Source organism: Anser brachyrhynchus (genome assembly GCF_964034855.1).
Source record: "Anser brachyrhynchus genome assembly, chromosome: 5".
Lineage (NCBI taxonomy): Eukaryota > Metazoa > Chordata > Aves > Anseriformes > Anatidae > Anser > Anser brachyrhynchus.
The window spans coordinates 16,191,599-16,219,580 of record NC_137699.1 but is presented as its reverse complement, the minus strand read 5'-3'; the positions used below and the strand labels follow the sequence as shown (position 1 = coordinate 16,219,580).

The 27,982-nt window shown below is 38.1% G+C and overlaps 1 protein-coding gene across 2 annotated transcripts in view; it reads right to left on the bottom strand.

Moving 5' to 3' along the window:
- Positions 1-27,982, bottom strand: part of LOC308196094 (uncharacterized protein) — a 596,499-nt gene that overhangs the window by 69,589 nt on the left and 498,928 nt on the right. Inside the window, exons 9-10 of one of the 2 annotated variants that reach the window (XR_013952064.1) lie at positions 4,494-4,618; positions 2,467-3,888 (exon numbers count right to left, since the gene is read on the bottom strand). Coding sequence is in view for 1 of the 2 variants with exons in the window: in XM_080594627.1 (XP_080450753.1) it covers positions 4,494-4,618 (125 nt within the window). In the remaining variant the exon portion in view is untranslated. Of the gene's footprint in view, positions 1-2,466; positions 3,889-4,493; positions 4,619-27,982 lie in introns of those variants that run through there. The other variant, XM_080594627.1, reaches the window with a different exon arrangement.

Here is a 27,982-nt window from a genome sequence, read left to right as displayed (position 1 = left end):
TTCAGTCTCAGTGATGTGCAGACAATTACATATACTTGTAGGAAGATATTCTCTCAGCTCTTGGTTTTAAAAATCCCTGGCATTTTCTACCTCCTTTCTGCCTGGTATCCCCACAGCACAAGAAGCAGACATATAAAATCATGCTTGTACAAAAAGGGCTGAAACATTTCTTTTCATGGAATGAAAGGAGGGAAGGGGAGAGCAAGATGCAGTGAACGAGCCATATGGCTTATGTACGAGGAAGGCTCTGAGAATGACAGCAGTTAACTGCATTTGCAGGACAGTTACTATTTTTTTTTTGCTGTGAAGAGGCAGCTCTGCAAGTGACAATGGATGTGAACAGAAAGCTCATGGATTTCATGCCCACCCACCCTTGCCCACTAACTGATAGCAGTAGCTTCCTCTCTGGGTCATGTGTAAGGATACAAATCAAATGAAGGGAGGCTTTCCCAGGATGAAAGATTTCTATCATCTAGGATTTAGCTGGTAGGCTGTAAAGTGCTTTCAGATCCTTTAGATCTGTATACATGAAGGTGGATATCAGTAAAGTTGAACTGTGCAAACACCACCAAGAGCACAGATAACTCAAAGCTGATGAATTTAGCAGGAACCTTTTATACTAGAGTCTATGAATTAGAGACAGGAGGAAAAGATTTTAGCAAAAAAGTTAAGGCAATAGGGACAAGTGGGGATAAGGAACTTGTATTTTTCACTTGGTACTTTACACCTTGGAAGTTCAAATAGATGCATTTCATCTAGCATAGAATCCCAGTACATACCAAATGGAGAAAAATATGAGGCATTATCCAATACAAGCATAAAGCTTTACAGAAGGCAGTAAGCACACGATGACAATTTTTTCTTGTTCAACTAAAGGTATCTGTATCTGATTAACAACCTAATATATCCTTTGGTAACACAAGAGGATCATTTTTCCCTTGGGTTATCATTTTGGTTCCGATGCCTCCTCTGTAACTACATAGATTATAACTGTAACCACTTGATATTAAGTATGTTTATTTGTAACTAGAAGCAGAAGGATTTTTCAACAATACCATGGGCAGCACCAGCATAATCTCCATTCCCTACCTTCACCCAAGCGTGCCTGTTCTTTGATAGCTCTTTTCATTCAGTTCAGAGATACAATCTGTGAGTGATTTCCAGGAATACGAAAGGCAAGCACTAGTTGTGTAGCAGAAAAAAATTAAATAAAGTCAATCCAGTTCCTGCCATTACTGTCAGGAATATCACATACTGCTAGCATGCTGATGGACACAACTATTAGGCAACTACTGGATCACCAAAATCACCTTCCAGCCAGCTGAGCAGTCAAGATTAACTTTTGGTTCTGACCTATTTAGGCTAGATCAGGAACAGACTCCACTACTCCTGTATCCCTGAACAAACTTTTATAGGGAAATGAAGTCCTTCAGTAGTCCTTTCAGTCCTGACTCTAGACTTCAGGCAGACCACAAGCTACATTTAGATAAAGTGCCAAAGAGTTGAAGTTTACTGAAATCCGATGGGAACTTTTGCTATGATTTGGTGGTGGCTGTTTTTCTAAGGAGAATTGTTTTTACTGGGGTTAGTCTCACGAGGTTTCATTAGCAGTGGAACAACTCTGAAAGTAATTTTCTGTGATAGACAACATCGCAGCAAATATACATGTGTGAGAGTCAGGCTTCCACCTGCTCATTATGCTACTTTAAGCAAATCTCTCCTCGTGAATAAGTGTTTTCAGCATTTCCACAAATAAATCCATAGCCTGCTTTCTGCCTTTTCTCATACAGACACTAGGCTGTGGTTAGCTGTCACTTCTGAGATGCTGTATTGTGTTATACAATCCACAAGAAGCCATAACAGCCTGAAAAGTCAACGAAAGGAAGAGGTGAGAAAGGCAGAGGCAAAGAACAACTACTTCAAAAGGCATGTCTCCTCACACCAGGGGTTGATCCATTCCCTTGCTGCACAGCTGGCTCGTGGTTTGATCACTCAGAATTCCTGTTCCAAAGCTGATCTGCATCCTGAGCTGTTACCCGGATCTAGGCAATTCCTACCTGTAATCTGGGTTGTGACACTACCAAAGAGCAAAACCCTGCTGAGAATCAGACAGAACTCAAATCCCCAACTCCTACATCCAGCAGTTTTGGTGCCTGGCACCCTTTGCCTGCTGCCCAGCACTCAGCACCCTGCACTCTCACTGAATCGGGCAGAGCCGAGTCAGCCTCAGCACCAAAAGCAGCCTTTCAACCGAAGCATGGGTTTTTTGCATGCTAATCTAACTCAGCTCCTCCAGACGGATCTGGAACTGCTTGTGAAAAAAGGGGGCTTGGTGTAGTATTACAGATACTGTCAACTGTTAGGCCAGTGCCAAGCGCCAGACTATCTGCTCCTCACAGCTGCAGCATGTTCCCTCTTCCAGGTGGCACCCAGAGGTGCTGCAGCGATGGCAGGAGCACAGCACTGTTTTGCTCACTCCAATCATCAACAACACAACTATGTGATTTACCTGACCCATTCGCACTCTGTATGACTGCAGCTTCCACAGTAATCTGTAAATATGTAACTAGAGAACATTCATGGAAAAACAAGTCATTTTTATTTACCCAGAACTGAGGTACCCCGCCATTTTTCCTTAACTTTCCTATTTTCTATCTCCTTTCCTATTTTCTTTTAGGCAATCTGTCCAGATTTACAGTAAACTCCTTAAGTCTATGGCAGTCAAAACTTTGCTTTTTCTGCCAATTGTAATGGTTGTAAAAGCTTGCCTATTAAATCCTAAGAGAGGAGAAACAAGGAAATAAAACCATTACTCAGTTCTCAAACTTTATTAGATGAAGTAGTTCACAGCTGCCATTGACTTGAATTAGAAGGCATTCTGAAAGACCTAGAATTAAAAGTGTCATCTCACCACAAACTTTGTAAGTCATGCACCCATAAGAGTAGCAATCGATTTGTTTTCTGATATACAAACTGTTGGATAATTAGTTGAGTTTTGGATAATTAGCATAGCTGAGAGAAAAACATGATTTATTGGTGGTTTGCATATATGTAGATGCCTTGCTCAGTTGAGATATTTCAACTGTATTCGTTTCATATAGAAATAATGCAATGCCCATTGTAGTTTTCCACTTTTGAAACATCTGCCCTCCTGACCATTAAAATAAAAAATCCAGCCTAACTTTGTGTAAAAGCACAAGCCCTTTGTACAGTAAATTACTACATGTCCTTTTATATACAATGTGCTCAAAAACAAGGAATTTGCATGTTGAATTTGAATAACAGGCCAAAATAAGATAGTTTCTCTTTGCTGACAGAAAAACATTAGCCTCAAACACATATAACCATTATTCAGTACAGAAATGTATTCTTTAAAGTAAGGGTAATTGCAAAACCACTCACCAGAAAGGAAAATAGGTTCCAAAAAAATCACATCTGATTGATGTACTTGACAAGTGGGTAATAAAATTAAGTTCTGCTCAGAACAATTTGGAATAATTGATTTGGTTTATGACTGACCAAAGTATGCAAAAACGCAACATTCTTTCATAGTGTCACTATAATTGTTCATACTCTTGAGAGAATATGAAAGAGGAAAAATGGGTATTAGAGTTTTGTTATGAAAATGGCTAATTAGAGAATCTGAATAGGATATTTGAAATACCACATTTACAATGCTCATGGACTGTGCAATGCATATAAAACACAAACACTGGCTGTGACTCCGACCTAATTGTGTACAGTTTTACCCAGGCCTCTGACTTTACTCCCACCATCCATTGTGGCTACAAATTACATCACTGAAATCCTCTGTTTCCTCTCCTGTGCTTCTCCAAGGGTCCTGAGACAGAATGATATGCTTGATGTGACAACTTCTAGGCTCTGTGCCTGAGGGAGATTATAATTAGCAAAAGGTACTTAACTTTGTTTTCTTTAGCTTACAAGTGAACTACGAAGTTGGGTGACTGGTAAAGCCAGACAGGGCTGCCCCTTGTGCTGGTATCCACAGCTTAGAATTTCATGCTCTTTACTGTGCATGAACACTGCCTCCCTGCCATAGCACAAAAGCCATTTCAAACCCTCTCAAGGGGCACAGGATGGAACAGGGAGCAGTCCAGGGAATGCCTGCACATTGCTTTCCATGTACAAAAATACCTAAGTCTGTAGGCATCAAACTGTCCTGAAGAGAAACATAATTGACCTCTCCACAGCAAGGCTTGGTGACAGCAAGCAGCAGGGTTTGAAGGTATTGTTGGACTCAAGAGAACATTTTGTTTCTTGCAGTAAAAATGCAACATAAAATCAGAAAGTGGGTGAATACCTTAGTTCAGTCAACTAATTTAAAATGTGATTTTGGGGCCAGAAGCAATTCATTAGCTGCAGCCTAAAGCTTTCCCAGTAAATCTCAGGAACAATTGAATGATTTCATATTATAAAAAACTTGTTATAGCAAATTGACATTTTAAGTGCCAGGAGAATTTAAAGAACACTACCTTGCAGCAAAATCTTGTAAGGAGACGCAGACACTTCCTATTACTTGCTGTTTTGACCACTTCTGCATGCATTCAGTTGCTTGGCACCATTTGTGTACTCTCACATCCTCAGCGGAAACATTTTCCTAATTAGGAAAAATAAGAGAAATACAGAGAAATGCTTTTAGGATGTGTTAAAAGTGATAAAATGCTTAAGAATGACACAATCCCTTTAAGTCTTAAGAGTAGAATTTATTATGCAAGACAAAACAGCAGAGCTTTTTTTTTTTTTTTTGAAGTCCACTCCCACCTTTTTGTCAAATGGTAACTTGCACAGAAAGAATGCAATGAACTATTTTGTGTAGAAGATGGAAAGTTGGGTCTGTCAACAGGATTTATAATGTATTCTCTATAACCACTTGCTTAGAAGCATATCTTGTGAAATATCATACTACTCCAGGAGAGTGCCTTGTTTTGTTTCATTTAATTAAAAATCAATAAATAGCTATTTTTGATACATCATCTTTCACCAGGCATGTGCCAGGTGTTCATTAAAGAACAGCTCTATATATTTACTATCCTTGACAGGTTAAAAATTAGTTCCTGTGAAGAAACCTTAAATCAGGACTTATAAACACATTTAACATAAGGCAATTATTCCTTTAGAAAACTCAGTTTACCTGCATACAGAACTGAAGAATGCTGGAGAAGATGAGAAAGATCTTGGTATAGACCCACAAATAACTGCTTACTTTTTACTTAGGCCTAACTGCTAGCAACTTTGCTGGAATTCTCATCTAAGAAAAGATTGGAAAGGATTGAGTTGTGGGTCAAGAAGAAAGAGCTAAGATCTTCAAGCAGGTCACCACAGTCCCTCATTCCAAGCTTTAGTACATTTGAATCCAAAGCATCTCTTCCTTATCAGGCGCAGATACCGTAAGATTCTTTGCAAGAAAAGAAATACCTCAGATAAAATGCTTTGGGTCTTTACTGCTTTGGGCTTAGTCATGTTTTCAAACAGATCCTCGTAAGGGTTTATATTATCACACCAGCCTGCATCTCTAATCTCTTAAATCCAAAATGCAGACATTTAAAATCCTGGGTCAGCATCTCTGGAGTGTGTTGCAAAAGGAATTCAGGACCTGTCCCAGCACTTGCTCTTAGCTGTATTGAATGGAGAAGAAAGCAAGGGCGAACAGCAGCTCTGTCCCTGGCTTTTTCTCAACTGTGCTGTCAGCTTCTCAAGGGCAGGCAACTTTAAGGCATTCTCCCTTTATGCTGGATGCTTTTGATGCCCCCATGCTGAGGTTGAGCATCCTGTTCTCCAGTGGCCAAATTTCTCTAGGAGTTGAGAAAGCACCTTGCTTTCCTCAGTGGATTCTCTAGAGGCAGCAGAATGTCTGAAAGTCAGAACTTCCACCTATTTTTTTTTTCATTGAAAACTATAAGGATTCCAAATTCTGTCACCCATGCACATAAAAAAGTCCTTCTTAAGCAGAATTAGAAAATAAAGGGACTCCTCTTCAGTACGTACAATATGTTTGGACTTGCTCTGTGGGGAGGGGGGAATGAGGTCAGAGGCATAGACTAAGTTACTGTCTGTTAATAAAAGCATAGTCACGGAGCAGAGTCTTTTCTGCATGTTGTTAATGCTCTGATCCAGAAGTGCAGAAGCTTAATTTTACATGTGTACATAGCTGGTTCAATTGATGGCCACAAAGAAAATCGTATCTCTAAATGTGCTGATGTGCTTTTCTGGCTTGCAGTGTGAATCCCTGATTGAACAGCTGTGGCAGAGCATTTTATCAGATGAAGGAAAAGATTCCTGCAGAATTTAGTTGTATATAGAGCCAAGTGACATTCAGAAGAAAAAGCTTGCCACAAATAATTCACTTTGCCGACACTAGGCACTATGCAGTCTGATTTTAACATCTATTCACACTAAGCAGATTAATGATTTTACTAGCTCTCTCTGTTCTTTCTAAAAGGCACCAAAAAACATTCTACAAGCCATGCTAATCTTTCACCTTAATTAAACCATTAGAACAGTAAATGTTCACTCTGAGCTTTTCTTAAAGAGAATTGTTGAAAGAACTTGCACTGTTTCCTCTGGGATTTACACCATTGTAAAGTGTCTTATATTGTGTAGTAGTTTCCCATTGCACAATTTCTACTTGTTTGATCTGAGGGAGAAATGCATCCAGGCACCTGGACAACATCTCTTATCTCGTATCAAAAGGACTCATTCTGTTCATACCAAAAAGAAAACCTTTCACTGACTTAAGTTGGAGCAGGACATGCTAAAGAATAACAGAAGACTTTAGCAGCTTGCTCCCAATTACCCAGTTCTTATAGTCTTGATTCGTTATATTAAATGGCACTATGAAACCACTAGACTTTGTCTGGGTGGGTAGAAACAACCTTCAGCAAATGGTTAATGTTTGATTTTGTTCAACTAAAATCGATGGAATTTTGGTGCAAATGTCAATTTGATTAAAGATTGTATACAGTTATGCAGAAATAAATGGATAACAGTGCATTTCTTGTGAAAAATGAGGGTATAAGAAACAGCAGGAACACAGAAAGAAGATTAGAAAAAGAACTGAAGAGAACTGTTTAACAGCTAATTAGAGTCATCAACTGAGCACTATTGGTTTGCATAACTGCAGACATTATGCCACTGAACAGGGGTGTGCATGGAATATCTCATTAGCTTCTGGGAATTCCTGCACTGAAAAGTCGTTGACAAATATTTCAAGAGGGACAACAAAAATTACCAGAGGTGAGGGATCAATTTGACAGGGTAGTTAGACACATGTATGAAAAATTCACATAAACAGCTTGGCTAAACATTAGCTAGAAGAGAGATGTTAGACTTGCATTTAGGAATAAAGAAGCTCAATTAACTGTTTGAATCTAATGGTGAAATCAAAGTTTCCTTTTAACCTCATGCATGTTCTCCCAATTTCCAATTTAATTTGTATCATCCTAGATTTTAAGTAGTTTTTACCCTTAGCAATATCAGAAAAGTCTTTTAACTGCAGAGCCACAAATGGGCATTACCCACACTGTCTGAGCTGGACAAATCAAAGTAATGATTTCTTTAATTATTTCATCTTTGAAGTAGACCAATGTTTTGAAAGTAAAACATCTACACTCAAAATTTTCTGCAGATGTAGAATCTAGAAGTCACGGAACATTCTTCAAAAGGTTATCACCAGTGTAAAGGTAATCATAATCATCCGAGTTTCTCTTTCTGATGCCCAGTCAGAACTTTCAGGAATCTACCAGAAATCTGGTATTTGTCTACCACCTCTCCTCTTAAGTACACTTATAGTATGGCTTCACTGGGATCGTTTTAGGGAAAAAACAGAACAGCAAAACAATGTAAAAGCCACCATTCACTTGTACAACATGGGCATTTAGGTTTAACATTATTTGATGGATGCTAGGCAGAGTTCTGGGAATCCCTTTCCAGTCCATTTTTCACTGTAACCTCTCCATCAGTCAGACTGGGAATAATGGACCTCAGTTCAGAGCAGCTTAGAGCCCTGCTGTGTGCATTTTCAATTATTCATCTGGAACTTAGCAGTAAATAGGGGTAAACTGGGTAAGGCTTGTACTGTAATCTCTGGTGCTGCCAGTCTAACATTTTTCATCAACAATAAAATTAACTTGGAAAAAACTCAACAGTAGTGTCACTTTAAATATAAAAAGTTATAACATGCTACTCTTTGGTATTAAATTCTAACAGTGTAGCAGATTACAATAATAAAATCACAAAGAAAAAATACACTTTCCACTTTTCAGGCACAAAAAGCATTGATCAAACATAATACGCACAGCAGAATAGAGAGCAGGGTTCTTTTAAAAATAAAGATTAGCTAAAAACATTTAAAAGGCTTTACACACAAAAAGCCCCTACAGGGTGGGCTCTCTGAATAAAGATTCAAAACATTACCACAAAAGAATATGATTCATTATTATGGTTTTTATCAAGATGACTTCTCACATAGCTCTCCAAATGAATTCAACCTGGGAGCTAATCCTCCCACTGACAAGTCAGTTCATGGTATTTGGACCTCACAATCTCAAGTCTGAATGACAAACTGGATCAAGACAACATGGTTAAATCCAAGCCCTGCTCTGCTCCCTGAACAACTCTGTTGATGTCACTGCCTAGGGTTGAAGGCAAACGCTTCAATATCTTTCCAAATCTTTAAAAAATTATCCTCAGATTTCCTGAAGGATTGGGCCTGAATACAGAATCCAGGCTAAGTATTGAATTCGCAAAGAGTTGAGATTTCTGAATAATTGAATTATTTATGATAATTATATAATTTTGTATTGTATTGTAATTAAACCTACATCTATGAAATACTGAATTATTCTAGTATTTATTCCTAAAGGCTGTCAGTATTAATACCTGAAAACCTCAAAATTAGTTCTTAGGTTAGGAACCACAGGCAATTCATTGAAAATATTTCTTTGGGCTTGTGGCATCATCTGAACATTGAATGAAGCTAGTTCCACCAAGCTTACCTCATCTCAGGGAAAGCAACCCCACTGCAAAATAGTATCAGGGCTACAGAAAGTGCCTGGATTAGCAGTGGAGAGTTTGTAGTCACTAGATCTGTAGGCTGTGCCCCCTACATTAGAAAGCCAAACTTCTTTGGAAGAGTGATCAAGCACGAGTTTTCATGTGCAGAGAGGATTCAAGTGAGCAGCATTGCTCAGGTCACAATCAAATATTCCTTGCAGTGCGAACAAACTGACCCACTTCTCTCTATCCATACCACTGAGATGAAAGTCTTGAAAGAAAGGTCTCACTTTATGGACATTTTTTCCCTTTTGTTTTGCCATACTCTCTCATGATTTTGATACTGTGGATTCTAGATAAATATATAAAATGAAGGTTGTTAGAGCACGTTGAAATATCCTAATGACTGCTCCTACTTCAGCCCTGCATTGACTCAGACATGCCCATGGCTAACTGCAGATACAACCTCCTCTGATAAATCCAACTAGGTGTCTCAATGTTCTGTGTACAATTCCCTCATTCCAAGTGTTCCCTCGATAGTAAAACATCATTTCCTGTACTGAGCTGTAAAACATTTCTATCAAATGCAGACATATGAAGAAAACATCCAACTTATGCCTCATAGTCTAACCTTTGGTAGTAATCCAGCTCTAAGGCATCAGGCATGAAACCTGTGCCCACGAGTCCTGGTTTTTCTTCTAGAATGAAGTTGTAAAATATTAAGGCAAAAGACTCCTTTTGACATAAAATTCTCTCTTTGCAGTTTTCTGATCTGTTATTGCTATTGCATTTTTGTGTCCATTTCTTTCTAAAGAAAATGCAATTTGTGGGCTTTCAGGGACAGAAGATAGTAGCAGGGACACCACTCCCATTCAGAATTTGACTTCTGGCTAGCATTAACAGTGTGTGGAAATATCACCACTGAACCCTAGCTGTAAGCATGAAGCAGATTTCTGCACACCTTAGGATGGAGAGGTAGCTGAGCTTTTGCAATTGCCATGTCTGCAAATCACAGCACAACAAGTCTGTCGAGAAGAAATAATTCAAGAAACATTGTGTAGAAATGTGAAGACAAAAGGAGATTTTTCTTGTATCCTATACAATTCTGAGCTCTGCGTGAATCAATAAGAGTGGAAATGTTTCTCTTGCAATTTTATTGAACTTTCCCCGACCAAGGAATGATGTAATGTGCAGCCTAATTGCAATAGTTCACAAAAGACAATTACAAACTTATTTTGAAACCATTTTATCTAACCTTAAACAGATAGTGTATATGAAAAACAGGAAATGTGCATGAGAAACACTTTTTTCAGGGCAGCATGACAAAAACACCTAGACAGACTGAGTGGCATATATTCCAAAAGAACATTAGCCACGTGGTGCTCTATTGACTGAAGTCCTCCATTTCCCACTGTTCAGCACAGGATTTCCCAGCTCACAAAACCATCCTGCCAGTCACCTCTGCTTACCAGTGACTCAGCTCTTCACCAGAGGTGTGCAGGGACCATCCGCAGGAGCTAGGCTCTGTGCCCATTTGCAATCATTCCTGTGTCTGGAGACTACAAATGAATTGCACATCAGTGATGGTTTTGATAGCAGCCTAGGAATTAAACCTTAGTGACTGCATAGGGAGTTCACATCACTCATTTCAGATGGGCAGACATGCAGATGTCAAAACACTGTTCTCTTATAACTGAATAGGGCTAGGTTTGAAATGGTGAAGGTCACTGATTCTCCAGATAAATTTATGTTGTCTGAGCATGCCAGTGATTCACTCTGTTGCTACTAGTATTTACATCCTTGTATCAATCAAAGACTAGAGTAATATTGATTTAGGTTACAAATCTCCTCAGCAAGTAAACAAATGCACTGTTTGTGAAAGGCAATTCATGAGAGAAAAAATTCCATTTAAAAGGCTTAGCCACAGTCATGCTGCTTCTCTTTTCAAGGCAGAATTAACATTTCTGACCTGTCAGTGCAGCAGGTTCATTCATTTTGGTGATTTCCAATCAAGCTGTGTTCTTCCTTTGTCATTATCAGCCATCAGCCACAGCAACAAACTGTGTGATCAGAACTTAAGCTATCAATTTGGTTATGATTCATGAGGCTCAGGGGAATCCAGCTTGCTCTTCTGCAATGATATCGATTCTGAAGTGCTGACGGTACAGAAGTTTGGTTATGTCAGTGCATTGCAGCATACATGATTTGGGTGGGAGACACAAGGAGTAGAGAGCACAGTAGCAAGACGCCATAGATATATTGAACTAGGATTTATGGCCTTCATGCATCTACCTGCAATTCTGACCAAGGGCACTACTAAGTCCTGGGTGAACTTCTTTTGAGCTTCTTCCACTCCTCACATAGGCTGTGAGAAAAATGAGACAAATTGCCTGCCTGGGAGAGGGTGCAAGGAGAATATTTTTGCCTCTCTCCAGTTGGTACAAGACTAATTCCAAGCTGAGACACCCTTTTTATCTTAGTGTTTTATTAGTTTTTTGCCCCCTTAATTTTGAGGCATACCAAACATACTTAAAATATGGGAACAGTATATATCTGTAAGGATACAGATTACTGAAATCTCCTAATTCAAGCAAAAGACACTTATTGCCTCAATAATGTCTCCTTTTGATTATCCCAGCAGAACTATGCAATACACAGAAATTACTATCAAAGACAGCAGTGAAAGAATCACTGAAGTAACACTAGTCTGGGCCTGAAGAATTGAGCGCTATTCTTTCCCTTGCATAGTCCTTAAGAGTTGTTTGAACTGCATAAGTATACAAGAGTCTCAAGCTAGCGAGACAAGTGATTTAGCCCTACAATAGGAAGTCATACAGCTGCATCAGCATGGCATTGTGCTCAAACCAACAAACATTGCTAGATAGCTAATAGCAGTACTACCTTAAGGTCCCAAGCTAGTTTTGCCACCACATCAAAATGACAACCTGCCTTCTTGAAGAAGAAAGGAGTGTTATATTTAGGTTATTCACTCATTCTTTAAAGCAAGTTAATAGGACCCCCTATACCATCCACCAGCACCAATTCACTAGCTTCACAAAAGGACACAGCCTATAGTTTTCAGGTTCTACTTAGTCCTAGCCTAGTTTTACTGCTGTTAAAGGAGTTTCCAAGCTTCCTGTTTCAGTAAAGCCAGAGTTCAAGGATTTGACAGCTTTCTACTCTTTTGTGCATAGAAACATTTACATTTAAATAGGCATTTTCTGAAATGCATAAATAACTGTCCTCCAGATCAATCAATTATGGTTGATTAGGAAATTAAATAAATTAGAACACATTTTCAGAACCTATAAGCTTTAAACCCAAGCATGACAAGTTATGTTTTTTATCAATAAGCCACAATAATCAGATTTCTGAATTTCTAGTACAGCTTCCATCGACTTTCATTTTGAAAGAAACACTGTAAAAAATTAAATTACAACAGACAAAATTAGAGCTTGACCACAGATGCTCACAGAGGATGAGGAGGTCACAGCTTCTTTCTGTACAATTAGCGTGATCACCACTCTGACACTCACAGATCTTGCAGTAGCCAGCAGAAAGGGCTACAAGCAGCTTGAAGATACTGGTCTAAGTTTTCCTCCTGGGCAGATCCTCTGCCAAGGATCTACTGCCATGGGAGACAACAGCATCATAGCTATACCTCCCCCTACTTCAGGCTTCATCTTGATGGAGGGTAGGGCAGGCAGCAGCCCAGCAGGTTTTATACCTGCTGTGATCAACTCCACTTAGATAAAGTGAATTTACACCACCTCTAATTATTGCTGCCACCTGGGAGAAGAAAGGGCCAGTGAATGTGGTCTGGGAGGTTCAGCTACAGACAACAAAAGAAAAGAAATCTTGCACAACACCAAGTAATCTTAATAGGCATGTTCAGTGATAAATCATTAAGAAGGTTTCCCTACGTACTCCTTTGGTACTGTTTTATACAAACTCATTGCCTTACTTTCATGTGACCAAAGTAAGATAGTAATACCTGCAATAAGATTGTTAATATTAGCTGAACTTTCTGATGTTAGTCAGGGCTCCTGCCCCAAGATACCCTGTAGGAATGATCTTGTTCAGTTATGATTGCGGAGAATCAAATCCATTGCAAATCTTTAGAAACAGGCATTTTCTACTGGTAAAGACACTAGAAACCTCCCCTAAGGAAATGAACTTGGAAAGAGCAATATATTAAGAGCTGAAGCCTGAAATTCTGTGAAACCTGTGTAACAGGATTTTTCATATTCCTCTAACAGTTCAGGTTTGGCCTTTTGCCAGAAGGACTGTCTATTACAAAAAAATCAACATAAAGCAAGCATTAAAGGATTAAGATCTGGCTAAAAGCTTGTAGCCTCAACATGTCTTAAGAGATGTAATTTTTCATGTTATCTAGCCTGGGTCTCACATCTTCCATTCTGCCACTATTAAAACAATCTGTTCTGACTTGTTACCAGGGTTATTGCATTCTGTTCAGCAGTAATAAATGCAAAACAAAACAAAACAAAACAAAACAAAACAAACAAAAACAACTACTGAAAATTTATAAAGTTTTCTAGAGAAATATTCACTCTGCTTTATACACTATGAACATGCATGCATTTGATTTAATTTTGTTTTACCCATGTGATTACCCAGAGACACTAAAGAACTGGAAGAGACTTATAGAGGTGGAGCTGAGGTGGAGCTGAAACCAACATTGAAACCATAAGTATTAATTTGGATTTGGCTGTATCCTGAGTACACAACAGTGAAAAACCATAACGCAAGAATTGACCGTGACCTTCAGAAGTAAAGACAAACTGCTACGCTAGCCATACAACAGACACTGATGGCTTTACTAATTCATAGCTTTTGTGGATATGGTAACATTCTTTGTGAGTTCACATCAACGCAGTCCGTCTGGTTAAAAACATACAATATCTTCATGCAGGTACATCTCATTTTAACATGCAGATTTTCAGAAGCTGCCCTGCAAGAGTACAGGTAGACATGTAATTAACAGCAGTCACAAATAAATTGCAAATGCTTTTGTACAGCACTTTAAATGCCGCTGTGCTTTTTGAACTAAAAATGACTAATATGCCAATGCTTCTCATGCTGTTACCTGCTTGCCATCAGTTATTTTGAATAAGTTACATGAAATAGTTTTTCGTAATCATTGTTTCTGTAGCACCTCAAAACCTATCAAGCAGCTGTTACCTAAACCACAAAATGACACTGAACTGAGATACTCAGAGGGGTACCACATTTTATCTAGTGGACCTTAGATACAGCTAGATTTTTTTTTCTTCCAGTAGTAATTGTAGTATGGAAATAACCATAAAATCACCTCACCATTCAAATAATCTGCTTTCAGAAATTTATTTGCAACATATTTTACTTATTGCCTAATTCTCCAAAGTGTTCAATAACTGCATATTAAGTAGGGAGACTCAGCTCTTACTATCCACCGACTTCTACAGAAACTGCAAATGCACATTACGTTGCATGATGAGGTTTTGCAATCAAAAAGTATGGAAAGAAGTTTGATGTGCTTTCTTGCCCTTCACGGTCTTGAAGGACCTCCTGACCTTCTAAGCATGACCTGCCTCCTCTCTGCTGGTTTCCAACCACACAACCATGTTGGCAAACAGAACAGTTGAGAAGAGACTTAAGTAATGGAAGTTTCTGGACACATCTCAACCTGACACTTCCATTATTAATGTTTATATTGTTATGCCAGAAGTCAAATGAGTTAAGAGTTCATTGTGTTAGATACGTTTAAGCATACAAATGCCATGTCTGTCAGCTAAGGGTCTAATGGGAGCCATGGACTGCTAACCTCTGAAAAATATAAGTTTTGTTTTTAACAGAAGATCATGACAACTGCACCTTATTTTGCCCAAATAGCCATGATAATTTTCAAACAGAAGAGTACAATTGAACATAGGAAACGTTCATTTATTGACTGCTCACACAACATTAGGCATTGAATTTCCTCAATTTAGGTGATTTCATAATTGGAAGAACGAACATTTGCTCATTGTATATATATATATATATATTCAAATATTCCAAACTTTAAAATACAGTTAAGTGCAACTTCTACTTATTTCAAGAAGTTTTTTTATTTATTTATATATATATATTTTTTTACAGCAGGTGATACAGCAACAGCAGAATAATATTGCAGAGGAACAATAAAATTTTCAATGTAACAATGTATGATGTGAATCCATGCACTGAAAAAAAAAGATTGATCATTTAGCTATGTGGAAAAAAATGCCAAGAGAAATTAATTGCTAGAATCTGAAAGTCAGGAGACTAATCCAATTAAACATGTAAATGTGGTACCTATGGTGTTCATTTGCAGTGTCCTTCGAGCTAATAATTAAATGATGAATTTTAAAACTAATCATTAAGAAAAGTATCAGCTGTTAGCCTAAAATTCAGAGTGCTTTTAAACTTGTGCTGCCACATTAATCCTTGACAAAGTCATCTCAGCTCCCAGCCCTCACCTATTTCCAGCTTAGGGTACTGGAAGATGAAATCCTGTTTTTCAGTCTGGAAATGTGGATGGCTAGAATTACTCTGAATGTGTATTGTCACAAATATATTCAAAATCCTGAACATTGGACAACCTAACCATGTCAAGGGCATTGAATAAAAGACCCTTTACATGACAAAATAGCACTGTCCAGAGGGTTTTGACATCAGCTACCTCACCTGAGAAACTGCCATAACCAGGGAACAGCTGAACAATTCCTGTAGCTATTTCTAATTGCAACAGCCACCTACAGGAGCAATCATAATATGCATGTGGTGACCACTAGTTATGGTCTGCTGTTATTTTATGACCACTTGATCTCATTTGACTTGTCAGCTTATGTAAAAATTAGGTATCTTTCCCTGCAAATTAGCATTAATCTTAAAATCAGGAGTTTTATAAAGAATCTAAACATTTGAAACTTGGAGATAAAAACCCTGAAGATTTGAAAAAATGTAATTCCTCAAAGGAAAAAGAAAAATAACATTTAATATCCTCACATGAATAAAAGACTGCCTATCACATTTTTTTGTTTGTTTTTGTTTTGTGGTGATTTGTCATCAGTACACTTGTAACCTCCAGATAATAATTCTTTGCTTGAAAAATTCTGACACGTTTGTAGTGGTTTGGTAATAAATAACCAAATTTTACTGTTATTTTGGTGCAAGTGTTCTTATGTGTAATTACTGTTGTAATTGTCATAGTATTATTATTAGCAAATTTAAAAAAATTACCTGAACATTCAACACTCATATAGCATATATCCCCTTCCTCTCTCCTCCCCACTTCACTATTTTCTAGTTGTTCCATCTTAAGCACCTATGATTGCCAGTTGATTATTTAAGCAGTAGCTCTGCCTGATAGCCCTGGATGAACCCAACATACCAAACTGGGTTTAACAGCTTTACATCAGCCTTATTTCATGGGAGCCAATGAAGTGAAACTTACACCTGCCCATCTGAAGTTATTTTCCTCCAACAGCATTTTTATGGCCAAACACATTTATCATGTATACAAATCGGCAAGAAGAAAAGTCAACGAGACTCATGCAAACACCAGATACAAAGATGATCAAGCAGCTTTTCTATGAGAGGTGAAAAGAACAGGAAAAAAACAGAAAAACATCCTTTTATGATTTAGCTATGCCAAAGGGGTAACATTTGAATAAAAATATTGCTTAAAATTGTAACTCATGCATTAAAAGTGTATGAAAGACATAACGCAGAATGAGTTTTATCTTCTGACATCAAGAATTTCTAGATGATCTATTGATCATTTGTGAGTTATAACAGCTCATGTCAATAAGTTGTGTTGGAGTTAAATCCCGTTTACTGGATTTTCTTCCATATGCATGGTATCCTACTTCTAACATGAAAATCTGTCTGTCCTTCATTTTTGTTTTTCAAAAATGCAAATATTACTAAACAGGGATATTGTTTATATCCAATATCATGGCTATTTTAGCTGTGTGTAGCTGCATGTAGGAAATGCATCTTGTACAAATTAGTCTGAACTAGAGAGCAGTGATGGCATCTGAGAGTGCAGTGAGAAGAGTGACATGTGTGAGAGTGAACCCAAAAGTCTACACGTCACATCCAAAAGTCTAAATCCACAAAGCAGCTATTTTCCAGATGAGTACATGTCTTACCTTGGAAACTGATAGTGTGAAACAACCTTGTAAGTCATTGTCATCATCAGCTATTGCTTGTGATTATAGGTAGTCCAGGTGACAGCTATCTAGAATCAAGGCAGTTTACAATGTTCTGATCACAAAAGTCTTTTCCTCCTGCATATTTATTATGCTCAACATTTCCATTTTTTTTTTCATGGAATGTGGAGTGTTTGATCCACATAGTTATGATAAAATGCTAAATGAATACAATCAAACCAGAAGTGTGACTCAGTTTTACCAGGACTCTAAAACTAAAACTACAGCAAAGCCTCTGGCACCTACCATCATCACCCTCAAGACTGGAATATTCCTCATGTTAATACATATTTTTGAATTGTAAAAATATTTAGGGAACCCAGTTCCCTTTTCTGAAGTATGCAATAAACCTGCAAACTTGTCTTGCATACACTCTAGAATTCATATTTTCTGTAGTACATTTGTTCTATTGAGGAAACAGGTATTTGGGGATTTTAGTCTTCTCACCCAGACGGGTGAGACATCCACCAAAATGAGAAACCATCAAAAACACTTCTAAGGCTGCTCTCCCCCACAGCATGTTCTCCTCTTACTAAAACTCCAGTCTACAAAGTGTGCTCAAAACTCTTCTTCCTAAAAACTTTTTACCAAGGAGCTTGTTCTGTCCTTTTATGCTGAACACCTCTCCACTGATAGCTATCCTTTACTGTGCCTGAGTATTGCTCCTGAGCGCTGCTGGACTGAACTTGTAAATTCCCGTCCCACAATTTGGGAACATTTTTGGTGCTTTTCAAAGGAAAAACATCATTTTCATGGACTGTTAGAATATCAGCAGCATTAATTTTTCTTCTTAGTTTCCTTTGCCTCAGGAAGACAATGTTGCCACAAAAATGGCATAATTTGAAGGACTGTTAGCTTCAAGGTGTCTTCTCTGGATGCCCCACCAACAGGTTACATTGAGCACCAAATGTGTAGTTACAGATTCAGTAGGTGTTTTGCAAGGTTGTTCATTTTCTTGCCTATGACTCCACTAAGAAGTCTTGAAGAAAAATTACTAATTAGAGAGTGCAATACTTCAAACGTACCTGGCAATACTCTCATTCTTCATAGGTACTACAGAATAAAATTTTGAATGCTTATTCAAGCAGAACCCAGTCACAAAATTCATCCATTTCTAGAAGGAATTGAAAATGTATCTGTGACTACACGTATACAGACTCTTCATATCTATGTGGCATGTGGGCTAAAGCCCAGATCACTGCATTCCCCTGCTCAGCACATCTGCAGCACCAGAATCAGGCAGCCCGCAGTTTAGTGCAGCATCTGACTCACTGTGGTAATGCAGCTTCAGCTCAGGCTGCTTACAAGTATCACGAACCCTTACAGATAGTATCCTTGTAGTCATACTACAGCAACGCTAGCTGGGATGGGATAAGAAGGTGGGACTTGCCAATTAGCAAAGCTTTAAGCTTAGCTATTAAGAACTCATGCAAAGCAGAGTTTTCTAGAGTATTCTCCGAAACTGTTATCATTTGTACATCAATGCTGTATGGAAACTGGAAATCTGGCCTTTCATGAAGTATTCTACTACCTCGCAAAACATATTCTAACCACCTCCATAGTTTTCTCATCAAATTAACACCATAATCATGCTTCTGATCTGTTCACATGTCTACTTGCATAACTATTCACCACGGTTAGGAAAACTGCAAGTTAGCTTGGTCAGCTGGAGATCAGTCACAGGTATCATGGTCCTCATGTCCTTTTTGCCAATTTCTCTAAATGACATAGTTGTTGTGATTACAGTCATTCTGAACAGAGCAGTTTAGCTGTTATTAAAAACATCTCTTTAGTCAGATTCATGGCTTTCCTATCCTATTTATAAGTTCTGCAACCAAATCACACATCCCTTTCCTAGGACTTAAGCAGTCCCAAATCCATACCATGTCTGCAGTGCAGCAGTGTCTTTGGTGAGCTGCATTTTGCAATACAGCCATACTGTCAGATGTATTGCCTTACTCACCAACACAAGACTATACCAACTCAAAATTAAGAGAAACCAGTAATATTACTCCCCACTCCAAATTTCTGAAAAGCCAGAGGCAAACATCATGCAGAGTTGACTGGCTTACACGCTGAATGGTTTAAGAATCTCATAGCAGTCTTCCAGTGCTTAACAGGGGTCTACGAGAAAGCTGGAGAGGGACTTTTTACAAGGTCAAGGGGTAATGGCCTTAAACTGAAAGAGGGTAGATTTAGATCAAAGGAAGAAAGTCTTCACCAGGACAGCTGTGAGGCACTAGAACAGTTTACCCAGAGAAGTTGTTGGTGCCCTGTCCCTGGAGGTGTTCAAGACCAGGTTGGTGGGGCTTTGGGCAACCTGGTCCAGTGGGTGGCATTCTTGCCCATGGCTGGGGGTTTGGAACTATGTGATTTTTAAGGTCCCTTCCAACCCAAACCATTCTATGATTCTGCATAATTTCATCAGGTGCCGTATGCATCAAAAGGCTCACCACTTGTTTCAGCCTTTCAGTTCCCCTGTTCACCTACTGACTCAACGGTGATCCCTTGTGTTATAAGCGAATGGTGAGTGACTGATGCTGATCTTTCCATGCCCTGTGCAGCTCCCTGATGGACAGGTGTTACCTTTGTGCTTTTTTGTCCACCTGCTGTTTGACACTGCTTGCTTGTTAGCATTTTCTTCCTGACTTATTTCCTTGTTTGAAATTCAACCCCCAGATTCATTCATCCCTTAATTTGAAAATAAAGCTAGTTTCCTTTCCTGAACTTTCCAATATAAACAATTACACCTGTTACTTAGGAAAATTGAATTTTTTGGGGGGAGTGGGCATGAATATTTTCCACAACACATTAGCTGGTGACTTGCATACCTTGAAAAATACTTGTATAAGTTTTAGTGTGATAAGAAAGGAGGTGGACTAGCAGTGCTGAGATTTATACCCAGCTCTTGTTCTGTCACCTGAAACAATTTTTTAGCCTCTATAGCTCATTTTATACCTATAGCTATCTATTTCATTGATTATCACAGGTTTTAATTAATTCAATTTGTAAACAACTAGGTGGTGATTTAGTGAGATGTGTTCAGCAAATTAAAGAACTATTAAGAAAGCTTATCTGAAAGCTCTGGGCTAGGCTTTCAGGCTTGCCTCATTTTCAAGTTGCTGCAAACAAGAAAACAAGTAATTCCTCAGAGAAGTACAAGCTCCCAAACAGTCATTATGAATATATTCCTAGGGGCCTTTTTTGTTTTGGGCAGAATGGTACATCGAGATTTCCTTATGTAGTAAAACTTACCATTGGAAAGAATAGAAATCATGATCTGAGCAAGGCTGGGACATCCAAAACTGTTTTGTAATGTATGAATTTCTACAGTCACTCCCTCCTGCTGCATACAGCAGCAGAATGCAGTCTGCCTTCAGTTTGCCCCATCGCCTTCCAGTGCAGACATCAGGGGCCACCTCAGACCTAACCTAGATACCAAAAGTGTCCCCTGGCCTTTCAGCAGAGAAATCACTTGCTTTGATCCATCACCTTAACAGGTGGAAGAACCAAAAGGCCAGCGTGTTTTCAAAAGTGGGGCCACAACTGGATTTGATTAAGCTTTACCTCAGCACATCCCATAGATAAAAACTGTTCCTGCTTCTTTTACCCTGTTCTTAGACAACAGAGTTTTTCAGGGGCAGAAGAGTACCTTCAAGGTGATGTTCAAGGTGATGGAAAAATACTTACTGGTTACTATTTATTTTTCCACACAAAGACTACATTCAAGTGACCCTGTCTCATTTTCAAAAATGAATGATGGAAATTCAGACGGGGTTTAAAAATATTTTTCTGGAGTATGCAGAAATAAACTCCAACAAGTAAAAATTTATTCAGCATTTCCTGAAATAAATAAATAAATAAACCCACTGAACAGCTGAAAAAACATGCTATACATACTCTGCTTGAAATGACTTCTTCTATAGTCAGGAAGTGACACTTTAGAAAAACTTCTAAAGTCACATTTAAGCACAGAGAAGAGTGGCAAATTATTGCAAGTATAGAAAAAACACCTCCTAGAAGTCATAATGGGACAGGAACCAGGCAGGAAGAATAAGGCAGAGCTCACTAGCAGGTAATGTTTCTATGCAAATTTACCAAGCTGAGCAAATTGTGCCTTAAATAATCGTTGTTCTGGTGTGGAAGCAAGCCCACTAAATTTTTTAGTAGAGCAAATGGCCTTTGGATTTTAATTAAACTGAAAATCACTGAAAAGAACCATTAAAAAAATTACATCTTTGATGTTCCCACTAGATATTTTAAGAATATCCCCACAGTTCAGCTAAACTGTAAATAAAGTCCTGTTAAAGTCTTTGTGACAGAACTGTAGATTAAGTTAGGGTGGCATTAATGAACTGCTAAAAAACTACTCAATGTTAATTTGAAGTTTAAGAATACACATTTGCAGCTCACCACAGCAGCTGGAGAGGCAGGAGATGACACCCCAGGGTCCCACAGCAGCCCAAATCTGGCCCCTTCTCTCCCTCCTCACCTGGTGCTACCAGGCTTGGCACAAGCCAAACCTTACCCCAGCTTTCATGAGCTTGTCACCTGCTTGTGCCTTGGTCCCTTCTGCATGGTGCCACCATTGCTGCTGCCTGGCTGCTGGCAGCACTGCTTTTCTTCTTCTCATTATTATTTTTATTTTTATTTTTATTTTTATTTTTATTTTTATTTTTATTTTTATTTTTATTTTTATTTTTATTTTTATTTTTATTTTTATTTTATTTTTATTTTTATTTTTATTTTTATTTTTATTTTTATTTTTATTTTTATTTTTATTTTTATTTATTTTTATTTTTATTTTTATTTTTATTTTTATTTTATTTTATTTTTATTTTTATTATTTTTATTTTTATTTTTATTTTTATTTTTATTTTTATTTTTATTTTTATTTTTAAACAGCCTCTGCTTGTCACTTTCTGTTGTCCTGGGTCTGAAGTTCACCTCTTCTCCCGTGTTTCTCCTCAGGGCCTTATCCTGGACCAGAGCAAAACCTAGTCAGGGCCTGCTGGGTCCAGTGCAGTGATCATGATTCCAGTTCATGATTTAACAAATTTGGAGCGCTTACTGGAAGCTTAATGCCGTGTTTGTCTTATTTCTTCTCTTGTACATCCAAATCAATACAGGTACAGAAATTTTGTAGTGTTTCTGTTGCTAAACTAAATATGTTTCCATTTCTGTATTTATATTTCCAGGGTTTGTTGAACTGTTTAATGTTCCAGATGGTCAGGGCCATGTTTACATCTTTGATTTTCTGGACACACTTGTTTCATCAAAACTGTGTAAAAAATAAAAATAAGTCAGTACAGTCTTTGATGACTGACATTTCTTTATGTGGATTGCAGAGTTAGCTGTCCCTGGGTATCTTCTGTGCCCATGAAGGGGCTCAGTTACAGCTCAGATGATGTCAGTGAGATCACCTGTCAGAAATATTGGGATGCTCAATTAAGGATGGAATGAAATGACCCCAATTTTCCATGCTGTGCATTTCCACGAAGGCATATGTTCTCTCAAGGGTATTCCAAGTGTGGCATCCAGACATGGAGGTGACTAATACTTTTGAAACTCAGAAATTTTGAAATTCATTGCTCCTCTGTTGTTTATTCAAGTCTGCCTTATCTGGCTAAGGAAGTTGGTTGCAGCAGTGAAATGTCTGCTAAGCTGCAATAACACCTCTGCTGTGGTTACAGATTTCAAACACAAGTAAATAAATATTAATTGTAATTTGTTTTGCCTCCCTGTGCTTTGTAAAGTACATGCACACAAAGATTAATTCCGTTAAAACGAACAGGCAGGAATCTGGCTCCCACAAGTGCCAAATCCAAACTCCTTGACTGTGTGTCAAAAGAATATGCTTGGCTTTCAGACATCTCTCAATTAAAGAGCCTGTGCACTGAAGGAAATGTCAGCTGGCAGCTTCTGTTCCCTACCCAGATAAATGCAAAGTGGTGCCTCCCTTAGCCCTGGCAAGGCAGGTACTTTGGTTGGGCACCTCAGTGCACCAGCTCTGGCAGTTTGTGTCCTTAAGGTGGCAGCAACTAACAAAAAAGCCTTTTTTTTTTTTTTTTTTTTTTTTTTTTTCCGTGGGGCAGGTAGTAGGAGACATACAAGAGAAGGAGCCTTAAAATTGGAAAGAAGGAGAGAACTAATTCTTCAGAGCTCCTTCTTTAATCTTCCATTTTCTGTTCAGCAGAATCATATTCATAGCCAGATTATTCATTATTAAGAGCTTATTTCAGATCAAACCCTGTATGTCAGTAGATTAGGACACTGAGGAAGATTAGCTTCTCACTGTAGGTGGTGGGAGTAAGTTCTTTATCTTATCATTAGCATGGACTTTCATGGTTTTTGATCATAATTATTAATTCTGCCAGCAGACTTTCACACAAGGATTAAAATGCAGATAGATGTCATTTAAATAGCATAATCAAGCTGAAAGTGAGGTTTTGTGGCAGGCAAATCCTCAGTTTTACGACAACCAATTTCATTTTTGGGGACTTTTAAGCACTTTTTGTAGTTTAAAAAATGAGTTTGTTTACGTTCATGTGCTTGTAATACAATTTTATTAGCTATTTTTCTCCCTGAAGAAAAATATTGTTAGTATTCAGGTGAACTTTTACTCTGATTAGTATAAATGGCATGTAAAATTCTTAAGGAATGTTTCTGCACATCCTTGCATTGTTGTAAGTGGAAGCCAAGCATATAGATGAAGAATTACTGAATGAATTCAAATTAGGTATCTCCCCCCCTTCTCTCTTTCTCTGTTTTTTTTTTTTTTTTTTTTCTTCTTAATTTTCTGATGTTTTTGGGCTTTATTTCTTCCATGAATGTGGATATGTGACATGGCTCTGAATATAAAAGAATCCAAGACCTTGTCCTACTGCCAAGGTGAACATTCTTAGAACATCAGGAAATTTAAGGTTGCCACATTTCTGAATATTATGTACAAAGAAGGAAAAAAAAAAAGAGTAGACAATATTTCATCAACAAAAGCCTTTTGGTTAGATTTGAAGTCAAAATTCCATCACAATAGGGGTCTGTATCATTTGCTAAAATATACGAATGTTTAGTTGCATAATGAAACCAAATGATAATATTGTGTATCATTACAGTGTGTTCATAGAACTCTTATTTTGCAAAATGTAACATGCAGGAGGATGAGGAACAGATACAACACTGCAAAGAATATACAGCAGCAGCTCATACACACAACTGCAGTGAAGGTGGTTAGTTGGCAGCTGTTTCTGTTCTAAATTTAATCACATAGCTGATATGATGAACCACTTACAACACAGGTAGTGATTACACTCTTACCTGGAGATTTATTTTCTATCTTTTTTTTTTTTTTTTTTTGTAGGCGTATATCTTACGTTTCACCTAACCTTGCATGCTCTCTGGGGACTATTTTGCTTTTTCTCACATTTTCATACAGCATCTACCCTGACAGGTCAGGCTCTTTTGAATAGCCCTGCAATTAACTGTAGAGATGTGTATTTAAACTGCACATAAGAGGAGGCAGAGCTGAATGTTTGGTCCCCTGCCTCTAGTTATGCAAGGGCTTTGAAGGTGGCAGTGTTTTGGATCCTGAGAAACAATGGTATTGAATAAGTGCTGCTACAGAAGGAAAAAAATCAGTGGAGACATTTTAAAATGGGTAAACACTTAAAAATATGTGCAAATAGTCTGTCCAGTGTTATACAGAAATCTGGTAGTATAAAGAGGGCCCAGAGTCCTCCCAGGCACTTATCTCTAGCATCAAAATGAGAACTGTCTAGGTAATTAGGAGGCTCCTATGCATTTTTGCATACTTGCCTATCTTTTCAGTGTGTATACCATTTTTTCAATGGTTATAAGAGCTTCTTTCCAAGTCTGTTTGTATATTTAAACATACAGCAATGCTCACACCGCATCCTCCTTCTTGCTCCACAGTTCCTGAAAGCCATTGTTTATTTATTTATTTATTTATTTTTCTGACATAAAGAATACTGTCTTGGGCAAACAGCACGTGCAGGGCTCATAGAGCCGTCAGGGAACACCTGACATGTTTTTCTCCTGTCATCTGAGAACATGCTGCCTGGCAGGTGCATGCAGACCAGGCAGAGCTTGTAACAGAAAACAAAACAAAACAAAGCAAAAAAAAACCCACCAACACACAACAAAACCATGACCGAAGTTTACGACTAATGGAGAAGTTTATATTTGTTAAGATGTATCCCTAGTGAGTATATATATATATATATATATTTTATTTATTTTTTTTGTGGCAGCAAATGCACTAAAAATAAAAATAAATTCACTATAGCTAGAATGGTGTAAGGGTTTGGAGCCCACTCATATACTTCTTTTCATGTAATTTCAACTATTAAAGCTTGCATAATGCTTTAATACATTCCTATCTGAGTCATGTTGTAATTCTAAACAGAAAGTGCATTAGGGATTAAAACATGCTGAAAACAAAAAATTAATCTTGATCATTTTTGTCTGTTAGCTTAGAATTAATTGAAAATCAGTGCAATTATTTCTTTGGCTGTTTTCAGCAGCAAAAGAATTTGAGATTTTTCTTCTGTGACAAGGCAGCAGCAAATCAATTCTGATCAGTAGATTTACCTGCTTGCTCAGGAGGGTGTCATAAACCCTCATGATTTAAGAGCACTGGCTGCTGTTGTGCATGTGTGAAAAATCCAGCTGTATCTCCAAGGTCTGTTACGCTGACGAATTTTCTGTTCTGTTCACTCATCCCAAGGTTCAGGTCATATCTCATCCTCTCTGTTAACAATATGATTTTATGGTGCCAAATCTAAGATGAATTAAAACTTGCTTGCACTCATTGGGGCCAAATTCTGCTGCTATTTGTATCTGAATTCAGAATGATTTTTGGAAGTTTTCCATACCTGGCAACAGAAGCATAATTTCTTCAAAGGGAGCATATACTGACTGGAGACCAAGGGGAACAACTGGGAAGTTAGACCCTTATGATGTGAAACTCAACCCCAGCTCTGCAGCATGTCCTTAAAAAAAAAAAAAAAAACAAATATGCACAGGAGACCTTGGTCCACCCTTGTATCTGTGCTGTTGTCTGAGAAGCATAACACTCTGTGGAGCTGACAGGACTGCTTTTAACCTTGCTCAGTGAAAGTGCAGGAAAAGATTGCTTGACACACTTGGAGAAGGTAAAATTCAATGCCATATGCAGTGATCAGGAGAAGGTGTGGAAATGAGAGCGGGGAAAGACACAAAACTATTAGCCTTGATAGAAATGGGGGGAGTGAAGCAAGGAGGAGGAATAATGGGGGAACACGGGGAGAAGAGGGAACTGAGAAAGTTGAGAAGTTGGAATTTAATAGGAGAGAAAAAAAAAACAGAGAAAATATTGAGACTGTGATATTTGACTGAAGACGATCTTGAAAGAGGCTTTCAGCAGAGACAATATAGAAAGCAAGACCAGGCAAAGAGAAGGACGTGGCTGTCATAACGATAATATATAGTCATTTAGAGTACACTTGATTTTGAAAAGTTTATTTATTTATTTTTTTAAAATGCTTCCCTTGGGCTGGAGTGTGTCCTCAAGATATTTTCAGAGCCTTCCATCTGTTTACCAAACAATTTTCACTTGAAACTAAAGTAGAAGCTAATTAGCATTAGTGTTATTATGTGTGTGCTCTGTCTGCCCCCTTTCCGTAAGCAGTGAGTAAGCTATTGCAGGGAAGGAGGCTTGGCTGAGATTACAGACTGTGAACATATGCATACAGATGAGCAAACACATACAGTTACTTAAATATACACACAGGAAAATTGTATATACATGCTAACATACTCTTATATATTCCTCAGTTTATAAGGAAATGGGTACAGTATGAACACATAAAGAGAAAGTGATGAGTTATGTCCCTGGGCTCTTTGATAGTAGGAGTATTGGTTTGGAGAGGGACAAGTGACTGGCTTTAAACAGCTTTTACCAGGCAGTTTAGCTGAGTTTAAGTTCCCCTGTGAATGTACAGTAGCCCGAAGAGATGTTTCAGCTACAAAGAAATTTGCTGGATACAATGAATGAGATTTTCTGGTTTGCCAAATAACTTATTTACTATCCAAGGATTATTTCATGCTGGGGCAACTTGGTTGGTTGGTTAGTCTAGGTTCCTGCATCCTTTTTGACATAAGTCCTATGGAAAACAAGTAGAATGGGAGCCAGACCTCTGTGTAGGGACTCCTGTTGACTTCACTGACATTTCAGAGGACGAATTTTGTGCCAGTAGCCAAGCAAGGTTTGTGTGCACATCCAATATGCTTTTGTCATTTGTTCCTTAATTAACTTCTCTCCATGGTTATATGATTTCTGACTGTCTCTGAGCAGGTTTAGATTATAATGAAGGCTTATCAAAAATAGAAACAAAACAAAACAAACAAACAAAAAAGAACCATTTATTGGAGCACAATGCAAAAAAAAAAAAAAAGCCTTTGAAGAGAAGGAAGCTGCATTGACAGCAGATGGATGAATACGTAGGCAGTATGAAATAGATCTCAATTTTCTTTCACCTGGGGGTATAATCATGTAATCTGGGGAACTAAGGCCAAAAGATCTGTCTATAAGAACCAGTGTTCCAGTAAATTGGAGCCTCAGTGCTACTTGTTGCTGCTGTGACAGAGAAATGGATGAGACTGTCATGAAGAAGAAAGAGACCTTAACCTAAAGAGACATGGCATAAACCAAACAACTCCCCTTAAAATTGTAG